This window comes from Schistocerca serialis, chromosome 2 (assembly GCF_023864345.2).
Source record: "Schistocerca serialis cubense isolate TAMUIC-IGC-003099 chromosome 2, iqSchSeri2.2, whole genome shotgun sequence".
In the NCBI taxonomy this organism is placed as follows: Eukaryota; Metazoa; Arthropoda; class Insecta; order Orthoptera; family Acrididae; genus Schistocerca; species Schistocerca serialis.
In genome coordinates this window covers 498,163,025-498,175,282 of record NC_064639.1, presented here as the reverse complement: position 1 = coordinate 498,175,282, position 12,258 = coordinate 498,163,025, and the positions used below count along the sequence as shown (strand labels likewise).

Sequence of the window (12,258 nt, the reverse complement as noted above, 5' to 3'; positions counted from 1 at the left end):
CATTATCCATCTGTGACCAAAGTCTGTTAGGTGTATTTGTTGCTTCTATTAAACTTATGGGAAAACACTACAAACTTATTCACCAACCCAATATTAGTGTGGTATGTTCTATACAGTTAGCAATTTAATTTTATGTTCCATTTTTCAGTAACTATGGATACGACAATGAAGTTCATGAGTAGGACCCTGAATGCTGCAATGGAGAAATGCAAGTTGATCACAATTAAATTCCTACAGTTATTTGGTTTAAGTGGTGATTATGTGAGGTGTTATGTTTGTGGAGAAGGTGTGAAACTGACCAAAGCTGCTGCATCTAGGACACGGGGCCACGACATGGGCATAGGACAACGTATAGTTTTCTATCCAGAGAGGTTACTGGTTTGAAAAATTAGGGCTGGCCATTCGGAAGACTGTATTGATGAAGCAGTATTAGCACTCATTTTGAAGCTATGCCCCTCCGCCCAGCTTTGTGTAGGTTCAATGTATCATGGCCTTCGTTGAGTGAAATTTCTGTCAAGTTTTTTTACTAGACTTTTTTATTGTGGTGTTCTTGATTTCTGAGGATTTTGTTTGCTTAATTTTTGCATTAGTATTTGTTTTGACACATCTTCATTATTAGGATTGTAATATATTTAGTTTGTCCCTGCCCAAAACCCCATAATTTCCGCAGTTGTCCCACTGGTCACAAGCCATTTCTGTAATTAAATATTTTTCATTTTATTTATGACTGCTCCCTTGTGTAATGGGCAATGTTATAATTGCCATATTGTATAAGCTTAAAACAGGGCGCTCTGCCATCTTGGTGACGTCTTGGGTAAAAGCTGAAAGGTTGTGCTATAATCTTGTAATTTACCCACTGTGCATTACAGTTCGTAATGTTGATGGAATTACCACAACAGTGATCAGACATTACAGAATTATTATGTGTGATTACATTTTATGAGTGTAATAAGTGAACTGTAGAATATGATGTGGCAACAAATATAATATAGGGACAAAGGTAACCGAAAGAGAAGCATAAGAGAGAGGATATCCCATAAAACCAAATCAACATTCATCCAAAATGACAAATTGGTGGTTAACAATAGAACTAAGTATCAGATGCCTACAATCCTGCTTAGGTATCCATTATATGAACACACTGATTTCCTTTTTTTCCTCCTCCTTGCTACACATTTTAAAACTTATCAAAACATTTGCAAGTACTACATCTGAAGCAAATAGTGGGAAGATTAAAGATTAATACCTAGTATAACTGAAAAATGTTCCCATAACTTTCGTGACCACTGAAAAACAATTGATTAGCATAACAATCAGCAAACACTGCAAGTGCTATGTGAATCATAATGTGTTTAGATGAAGTTAATTTTTTAAATAATTTTAACTTTACTTTCTGAAGATACATCAGTGTCTGAAGTAATACCACCATCCCAATGTCTTGGAAATCAGACAAAAGGATTCAGTTACGAAACTCAAAACTGTTTTACAAATTACAAACAATATAAAGAATATCCTGACCGAGAAACAACATAAAAATACCTACAAAGATATGAAGAATGTAGTAATTTTGTGCTGACAAAGAATATTTGAACAGTACAGTACAAGCTAGTTCATCTGACCCTCATTTATTATGATGTCAATTAATCTCTGATGAACATTTTTCAGTTGCAATTTACATTTTTCTTACCTGACAGCTTTTAAATGTGGTAGTGCATAGTTTATCAATATTACATTAAGAGTCAGTTATTTGTCTGAATTTTCATTTATGGCTGCCACCTGTAACTGTCTCAACCACCACCCAAAACATCTCAGCAGGGAGAAAACTATTCCTTGTTGTGTGTCCCTAGCACAACTGGCAAGCAACAACTTTTACATTATGGCTGATGAGATCATTTCACCAATGTTTTCAAAAATAACAGAATGTTCAAATGTTGGGGCAGACAATTGGGAAACCGAGAACAAGGAGGAAGTAATGACAACACAATAGGAGCAGATGACATGCAAATACTATGCATCTGCTCACTCTTATCACGGTGGAGTGTCAGTTTGATACCACTACAACTGAACTAACAAACAATTCTATTATCATGCTGCTGAAAAATGTCATACTATACTTGTTTGAAGCAAAGGACATTACGTCAAGCCTCAGTAAGAAAAGAAGGGGATACTGTTGTTATATCTCAATATGTTGCAAGTAATTTCGTTACTGTACAAGATTCACCTTCTTTCAAAATATTCTCCAATTTGATTTATCGTATCAGTTCTGGTCCCAGATAAACGAGGTTGTACTGTGTACTTCATACATGCACACACCCAAAGGTCACTCTGAAGCTAATGACAAATAGTTTTCTGAAAGATATCACACTAAATTTACCTCCCTGGGGAATTTATGAAAATTTTAACTCACCTGAAAGGGCGCTCGCCCGTATGACCGCGATGGTGCCGGACGAGGTTGCACGAGTCGGAGAAGCCCTTGCCGCACTGCGGGCAGCTGTAGGGCCATTCACCAGTGCTCAGTCAGCTAGCTGTCCTCCCTCAAGAACCCACTCAAACTAATGCAACACACACACACACTCTAAAAAAAAAAAACTTAACAGTACAACTCACCTGTAAGGCCGCTCTCCTGTGTGACTGCGATGGTGACGAGCGAGGTTGTAGGAATCTGAGAATCCTTTGCCACACTGTGGGCAAGTATAAGGCCAGTCTCCAGAATGGATGCGCCTGTGTTTAGTCAGTTTGCTACCTTCTGTGAAGGCCTTGCCACACTCTGGACAAGAGTATGGCCTCTCACCAGTGTGGATTCTCTGATGGGTAGTCAAGCTGTACACTTTTGTGAAGGACTTCCCACACACATTGCAAGGGTGAATCCTTTTGGCTGCCAATGCACGAGCATCTGAACTCAGTTTTGCAGGTGTCACTTTATTCACTACACTTGGATTATTGAAAGGTTCCTTACTCACTGCACTGTGAGACTGAGAAAAAATTCCACTAGATAACGTCCTCTCTATTATCCTATCATATTCCTCCTTATATTGCATGTATGGCGGAACCATAGTTGGTGTTCCAGAGTAGAAATATGTATATGGTTCACTCATTATACTTCTCATGTCTTGAGCATTGTATGGAAACTTCTGTGTTCGGTCACTGCTACCTTCTCTTCCTGAGTTAGACACTGACCTGCTGGGCAATTGAGATGAAACAATATAAATTCAAATTAAATATTTTAAAATTTACACAATTATTAGAGCACCCTTAATCCTTAGTTTTACACACTTTATATTTGAAAAAAATTCAATCTCATTAATATTATCAATAGTTAAAAAATAGTATTGATTATTTAATTTCATATAGAACAGGAGGAAATATAATTCAGGTCATGAAGGCTGTCAATATGAACAACATCTGCAAAAGCTCAGAGTATATGAAGGTTAATTAGACCCCAATTATTGCAAAAAGCCTGCCTGTTTTTGCAAAACATAGATGCTTGTCAGATTCATTGCACAACCATAATTCAGCATATCTGTGCTGTAATCAGTGGGATCTTCTTTTTGTAACACACCATGATTACCAGTTTAACAAAAGTGAAATAATATCACCCTCATCAACGTGGCACTGAAGGAGAGGGGGAATGAGATGTTTGTGTGTGTGGGCAAAATTGCTAGAGAAGGAGCAGTAATTTGAAATCTAGTGTAGCCTCTGTACAGCAATATGCATCTACATTTGATGCATCAATCAGGTTGTTGCCTTTTCATGCTGTTTATTGATTACTGATTTGTTTCGTTAGTGTGTCTTTTTATTTCATTAACTTTGTATTGTCATCCCCATATACTGTGGAATCCGAGCATACAATTTCAATTGGTGTATGGAATATCACTACATAATTATCTTCATTCACATGTTCCTCTTGTTAAAGGCAACTAAAATACGTCCATGCTGTAACTGTCCCCTCCATACGCATTAGAGAAATTATAATCTTCCTACATGGCAGACACAAATTATTTGAGATCATTATAACCACATATATAACACAAGAAATAAAAGTAATTTTATATTATCCACAGTTAGGATTTGTAGTCTCTGAAATAATGGGCGACAAGACTCTTGTTGGCTGTGCAGTACAAATGTATATGACAATTTTCTTTTGCAGTATCAGTATTTGAGATACACTTCTTGAACTTCCCAAGAAAATTATATCATATCTAATAACAGATTCAAAATTAATACAATGTGCAATTTTTTGTCTGCTCAAGTAAGTGAAATTTGCTGGTATTCACATAGCAAATGTGAAACCACATACCGTATTTACTCGATTCTAAGCCGCACTCGAATATAAGGCGCACCAGAAAAATGAGACTCGAAATAAAGGGAAAAAAAATTTCCCGAATCTAAGCCACACGTGAAATTTGCGACTTGAAATTCAAGGGGAGAGAAAACTTTTAGGCCGCACCTCCAAATCGAAACAAAGTCGGTCCATTGTAATACGAGACACAATTTAGGTCGAATGAATGACGATACAGCCACAGTAGTTTGGTTCGAGTCGTAAGCTCAGCAGTTAAGCTTTACCAGGTAGCCATTGCTATGCGTCAGGCGCTCCGTCCGTATTTATACGGGTACCCTTCCTTTTTCACGTGCTTCGTCTGGTTTGAATCGATTGCTTATTTTGCTTTGATCTGATAAGTGCCGTTTTCTTTGTTATAGGTGTTTACGTCACTCTAAGCTGAAAATGCATTACTGTACTGTGTCATGCATTGTTTTTCGCATTCTGGTAGTTCGTGTTTACGGCCTGTCGCCGCTCGCGGCAAGGCTTGCTTTTGTGCGCGCTACCGCCACTAAAAAAAAAAGAGGAATCGTCTCATTTGCGAAACAATGGCAAGAGACTGCTATTTGTTGTTACTTACACTGCTGCTTTCTTTGATAACTATCAACAAGAACAAAATAATAGACTGTGTATGATAGAAGATGTTCGGAACGAGAGTTACGCGAAAATTTTTCTCCGTTTGAAAATCTTTGCGGCCGCTTCTTTAGAACATCAAATTCTGCACAGAAATTAGTCACCTTAGATTTAAAAATCTAGTCAGTTGCTGTGCTTCATTTCTGCCTGTCTCACTCTTAGGCATAAGAATAATACGAATGTAAACATGATACGATATGTATATTCTTCCGCGTTTGCTGTTGTCTCACTCTAGTTTTGTAGTTTATGAGGCAGACAGGATTTAAATGAGATAGCAGCAAACACAAAAGAATACATGGCAAAATGTTTATATTCGTATTATTCTTATGGCGAAGAGAATACTGCATGTGATTCACATTTCATCAGGTTCCTATTAGCAAACATATCTTCTCACAGGTAGGAAAAAATTCAGAACATAGAGTTGGCCATATTGACAAACATCCCAAACAGTCTTGCCAGTCGGATTTTCGTAGTACATTGAAATTCTGCTACATTCGAAGATGAACAATACGGAATTTGTATTTACTTCGTTGATAATATATGAAAATGCAGTGGTCGAAACTCAGGGCGGAGAAAAAAAGCTCGTCTTCCACTTTTTTTTTATTTTAATTTATTTACTGAAGCAGAGGTTTTGGCACCAGTATTTATCTTTGTGCCTACAAAGCATGCCTGTGTAGCGCTACATATATTAGACGGCAGAACTTAGTTGTGGCGGCACCTACCAACATTTTTCATAACTTCCGTTTGCTTTGCACTCGATTCTAAGCCGCAGGTGGTTTTCTGGATTACAAAAACTGGTAAAAAAGTGCGGCTTAGATTCGAGTAAATACGGTAGTTTATTTGATAGGAAGGCAATATTTACTCTATCATGCTAAAAACCAGGCTCGTAGAGTAGTTTCTCTCAACCAGTCTAAGTTCTGTTTCATGTGTACTATTAACATTTGCAGACTGCCAACACAAGATGAGCTGCACAACAAGCAATCCTTGCTTTTATAATTAAAGACAAACTTTTCCTCATTATCTACTGCTGAAAAAGGTGCCAGAAATCACAATGACTACAACCAAATAACCCATACAGAAAATGGTTTAAGTTAACTGATGAGTCTGCAAGACATTACATATCTTTTTTTCAAAAACAAGAAAAGTAGTTTTCATCCACAGGGTGTCCTTTGACACTGGTCAAATAACCCCTACTTATGATTTTTGCAGCTCAAGATCAACTCTATCTCAATTGTGTTTTCCAGCCTCTGGAGCTCTTGCTTTCCTACAACGTCCTCTTCATGTTAGAAATTAGCAAACTCTACGAATATGCAGCACAAGACAATGTTACCAGAAGCAGATAACCCACTGTTAATATTCATTACATTTAAACTGAACAGTTAACAAACTCAAGTTTCCCACACTGAAAACTAACTTCCTCCTATGTATAAATGAACAGTGGTGTTGGTGTTGTTGTTGTTATCTTCAGTCCTGAGACTGGTTTGAAGCAGCTCTCCATGCTACTCTATCCTATGCAAGCTTCTTCATCTCCCAGTACCTACTGCAGCCTACATCCTTCTGAATCTGCTTAATGTATTCATCTCTTGGTCTCCCTCTACGATTTTTGCCCTCCACACTGCCCTCCAATACTAAATTGCTGATCCCTCGATGTCTCAGAACATGTCCTACCAACCGATCCCTTCTTCTAGTCAAGTTGTGCCACAAGCTCCTCTTCTACCCAATTCTATTCAATACCTCCTCATTAGTTATGTGATCTACCCATCTAATCTTCAGCATTCTTCTGTAGCACCACATTTCGAAAGCTTCTATCCTCTTCTTGTCGAAACTATTTATAGTCCACGTTTCACTTCCACACATGGCTACACTCCATACAAATACTTTCAGAAACGACTTCCTGACATTTAAATCTATACTCAATGTTAACAAATTTTTCTTCTTCAGAAACACTTTCCTTGCCATTGCCAGTCTACATTTTATATCCTCTCTACTTCGACCAGTGTCAGTTATTTTGCTCCCCACAATAGCAAAACTCCTTTACTACGTTAAGCCTCTCATTTCCGAATCTAATTCCCTTAGCACCACCCGACTTAATTCGACAACATTCCATTATCTTCATTTTGCTTTTGTTGATGTTCATCTCGTACCCTCATTTCAAGACACTGTCCATTCCGTTCAGCTGCTCTTCCAAGTCCTTTGCTGTCTCTGACAGAATTACAATGTCATCGGCGAACCTCAAAGTTTTTATTTCTTCTCCATGGATTTTAATACCTACTCTGAACTTTTCTTTTGTTTCCTTTATTGCTTGCTCAATATACAGATTGAATAACATCGGGGATAGACTACAATCCTGTCTCACTCCCTTCCCAACCACTGCTTCCCTTTCATACCCCTGACTCTTATAACTGCCATCTGCTTTCTGTACAAATTGTAAATAGCCTTTTGCTCCCAGTATTTTACCCCTGCCACCTTCAGAATTTGAAAGCTTACTCCAAGTCTACAAATGCTAGAAACGTAGGTTTGCCTTTTCTTAATCTTTCTTCTAAGATAAGTCATAGGGTCAGTATTGCCTCACGTGTTCCAAAATTTCTACGGAATCCAAACTGATCTTCCCCGAGGTTGGCTTCTATCAGTTTTTCCATTCGTCTGTAAAGAATTCGTGTTAGTATTTTGCAGCTGTGACTTATTAAACTGATAGTTCAGTAATTTTCACATCTGTCAACACCTGCTTTCTTTGGGATTGAAAGTATTATATTCTTTTTGAAGTCTGAGGGTATTTTGCCTGTCTCCTACATCTTGCTCACCAGATGGTAGAGTTTCATCAGGACTGGTTCTCCCAAGGCTCTCAGTAATTCTAATGGAATGTTGTCTACTCCGGGGGCCTTGTTTCGACTCAGGTCTTTCAGTGCTCTGTCAAATTCTTTACGCAGTATCATATCTCCCATTTCATCTTCATCTACATCCTCTTCCATTTCCATAATATTGTCCTCAATTATGCCGCCCTTGTATAGACCCTCTACATACTCCTTCCACCTTTCTGCTTTCCCTTCTTTGCTTAGAGCTGGGTTTCCATCAAAGCTCTTGATACTCATGCAAGTGGTTCTCCTTTCTCCGAAGGTCTCTTTAATTTTCCTGTAAGCAGTATCTATCTTACCCCTAGTGAGATAAGCCTCAACAACCTTACATTTGTCCTCTAACCATCCCTGCTTAGCCATTTTGCACTTCCTGTCGATCTCATTTTTGAGGCGTTTCTATTCCTTTTTGCCTGCTTCATTTACTGCATTTTTGTATTTTCTCCTTTCATAAATCAAATTCAATATTTCTTCTGTTACCCTAGGATTTCTACTAGCCCTCGTCTTTTTACCTATTTGATCCTCTGCTGCCTTCACTATTTCATCCCTCAAAGCTACCCATTCTTCTTCTACTGTATTTCTTTTCCCCATTACTGTCAATTGTTCCCTTATGCTCTCCCTGAAACTCTGTACAATCTCTGGTTCTTTCAGTTTATCCAGGTCCCGTCTCCTTAAATCCCCACCTTTTTGCAGTTTCTTCAGTTTTAATCTACTGAACAGTGTTATCATCCACATATATAGTGTGTTGTTTGTATCTGACATTCTTATTTAGTAAAGTGGTAAAATTTTAATGTAAATGATAAATACAAAATTAAATTACTGTTCTACATTTAAGAAGATAAAACAAATCATTTATGTAAGGTCTGATGCCATCCTTAACTTAATATTATCTATTATTGCAAAAAGTAGCAAAACATGCACCTGACAGAAGAAAGCCACTAGGCTTTTACCCTTGTTTTTCCACCTGGAGAATGCTTTTTTCTAAAAGAGAAAATGTGATGTAGGTGGTGAGACAGGGATAACAGGTTGCCTTGTTGCATTCAATTTTGGAAATGCCTTATAAAAGGAAAAAACTTGTAGCCAGACACCAGTGACATTAACAGTCATGTTTCTTTGTTGCACATAGCAAAATTTTACTCTTTAGGCTAACACCTGCACAAAATATTGGAGGAACACATTTATTAATATTTCTGTATAGAAAGTCATTTGTGGTAATTACTGGGCATGCTTACAAGAATTACCAAGCTCAATTATGGGTTTGCAGTGGTTGCACAACTTTGTTTCAAGTGTGCTGAATAACTGTAGGCTAGATGACACCACTCTCATATTGTTTTAACCAGGGGCGTGAAAAATTTGCACAACTGTTCTGACATCACATCATCAACTGAACTACAATTAATATAGCAAGCTGTGACCTTTCGTACTGTCATTAATGTAAAGGAGAGCCAGACTACTCCAACCTGTTCTGTGATCGAGTGAACTTTGTTCAATATATTGTCTATTATACCTACAGAGTGGTTCTGTTTCATTTCAAATATCCATTTCAGTTTTCTTACTTCTTATGTTCTAATGTAACAATGATAAATGTACCAGCAGCTACAACATTGTCTTAAATGCTTTTGAGGGGGTCACTTTGCTAGATCCGTTGAGTAAAATTCATCTGCATAAAGATATTTCCTTAAAGTTTCAAGAGCATATTTTGTTTATTTAAATGATACATATTAATATTCACTGAACTGCGGAAAGCCCTAAAACTACTGAAAAAAGTGAATAAATATCTTCTCAGTTTCATTCTTGTTTTTGTACTTTATTAATTCTCCTCCAAAGCATTAATTTGAGGAGGAATTTCTCAAGGTGAGTTTAACCACAATTCCTGTTCCAGTAGTGGATGCAGCCACTATGTTTAGTGGCTGCTTCGGAAGTTCGACAGCCCAATTAAATTTCAGTTAAAATCAAACAACGGAAAATCTAGGGCTGAATAATGACAATATTATGAAAAGGAAAGATTGATACTCACCATATAGCAGAGATGTTGAGTCGTAGACAGGCACACTAAAAAGATACTAACATGTAAGATTTTGGCCAGAAGGCCTTCTTTCAAAATAGCAAACAAACACACACACACACACACACACACACACACACACACACACACACACACACACACACACACACACATTGATGCAAACACAGCTCACACACGTATGACCCTGCCTCTGGCTGCCTTGGCCAGACTGTGAAAAACTCCACATGGTGGCAGAAACAATCTGGGTGGTGGCTGGCGGTAGTTGGGGCAGGGAGGGGGAGGTAGAGCACAGTATAGGTGGTGGACGGAGAAGTACTGTTTGTGGGAGCATACAGAGCATACACAGACAAAGTGGAGAGAAGGTAGAGAAGTTAGGTGCAGTCAGGAGGTTAGACGGAAGAGAAGGGGGAGGCAGAAATGGAGTGTAGTAGAAAGACCGGGGTGTGCTCATGGAACAGAATGCTGCACAGTGGAGACATGGAGTGGGATAGTTGGGTGCAGGACGACGACTAGGGAAGGCTGAGGCCGGGAGGGTTATGGACAGAAAGGATATATTGCAGGGAGAGTTTCCAACTGCGAAATTCAGAAAAGACGGTGTTGATAAGAAGGATGTAGATGGCACAGACTGCGAAGCATTCATTAAAATGAAGACTTGTGTTGGGCAGTGTGGTCACCAACTGGGTGATCCAGCTGTATTATGGCCTCAGTTTATTGATGGCCATTCGTGCAGACAGACTGTTTGTTGGTTGTCATGCCCACATAGTACAAAGCACAGTGGTTGCAGCATAGTTTGTAGATTACACGACTGGTTTCACAGGTAGCCCTGCTTTTATGAGACATGTGACACTTGTGACCAGACTGCAGAAAGCAGTGGTGGCAGAAGGTACGGGGCCGGTCTTTTATCTAGGTCTATTGCAGGGATATGAGCCAAGAGGCAAGGGGTTGGAGGGAAGGTTTTGTAGGGATGGATTAGGATATTGTGTACGTTCAGTGGGCAATGGAATACCACAGTGGGAGGGGTGGGGAGGATAGTGGGCTAGACATTCTTCAGGGCACAATGCGAGCTAGTCGAAACCCTGGTGGAGAATGTGATTCAGCTGCTCCAGTCCTGGGTGGTACTGAATCATGAGGGAATGTTCCTCTGTTGCTGGACAATGGGACTTTATAGGTGGTGAGGTAAGGACAGGAGATCTGTTTCTGTACAGGGCTAGGAGGGTAGTTACGGTCTGTGAAGGTCTCAGTGAGACCCCTGGTACATTTTGAGAGGGACTGCTCATTACTGCAGATGTGAGGGCCACAGATGGATAGGCTGAATGGAAGGGGCTTTCTGGTGGTTGGCAACTGTCGAAGTGGAGGTATTGCTAGTGGTTGGTACGTTTGATATGTAGCCGTCTTTGAGGTGGAGATCAACATCGAAAAAGAGGCTTGCTGGGTTGAGGAAGACGGGGTGAAGAAAATGGGGCAGAAGGTGTTGAGAATCTGGAGGAATGTGGATAGGGTGTCCTCACCCTTAATCCACATTAAGAAGATGTCATCAATGAATCTGTACCAGGTCAGGGATTTGGGATTTTGGGTGGTTAGGAATGATTTCTCTAGAAGCCCATGAACAGGTTGGCCTAGGATGGTGCCTTGCAGATGCCTATTGCCACACCCCAGATTTGTTTGTCGGTGACACCTTCAAAGGAGAAGTAATTTGTGGGTGAGGATGTAGTTGGTCATGGTGATTAGGAAGGGAGTTGTAGATTTGGAATTCCTAAGGTGTTGGGAAAGGTATTGTTCCATAGCGTCTAAGCCAAGGGCATTAGGGATGTTAGGCCCGTTTCACACTGGGACACTGGTGACGGTCACCAGCGACTCTCTCCGACAGAGATACATTCGTTTGAACTGGAGCATTCACACTGGGACACTTACACTGCCTCACACCGAGCCACTGTGACCCAGCACTGACTCATCCTCACCACATGTGACAGAGGAGGTCACTGTTCTCACAGCAGTCACCACTGGACATGCATTAGTTTGAATTGGAGTGTTTGCACTGGGACACAGATCACAGAGACAGCGCTGCAGATTTGCCAACCGACAGGCAGTCATTTCTGAGACAGTGACGCGAAACACTCATTGTACATTATACTGTACACACTTTAGCCATAAGTTTAGATTTGATTAAGATGGGAGACTTTATAAGTGAAGTAGAAAGTAGTCCTGCTATTTGGGATGTGAAAAGCGATGACTTATAGCAACAAAGTGATGAAAACGAATGCGTGGCAAGAAATTATAACAAAGTGTGTGTGTGATTGCAATGAGAAGAGCATGGTTGAGAAAAACAAAATTGGTAAGTTGTATATTCTTTGTTCAAATTTAGTACCTTATTTTTTGGACCACAAAACTAGCGAAATTTAGTTGCTACCTGTGTACGAGTCCATTTCATTAAC

General features: G+C 39.5%; 1 protein-coding gene across 4 annotated transcripts in view; it reads right to left on the bottom strand.

Annotated features, from left to right (window-relative positions):
- Positions 1-12,258, bottom strand: part of LOC126457440 (zinc finger protein 184-like) — a 91,813-nt gene that overhangs the window by 38,459 nt on the left and 41,096 nt on the right. For 2 of the 4 annotated variants that reach the window (XM_050093718.1, XM_050093722.1), the window contains exon 6: positions 2,608-3,180. In XM_050093718.1, the coding sequence (XP_049949675.1) occupies positions 2,608-3,180 (573 nt within the window). Of the gene's footprint in view, positions 1-2,407; positions 2,492-2,607; positions 3,181-12,258 lie in introns of all 4 variants that reach the window. The other 2 variants (XM_050093721.1, XM_050093719.1) reach the window with 2 other exon arrangements.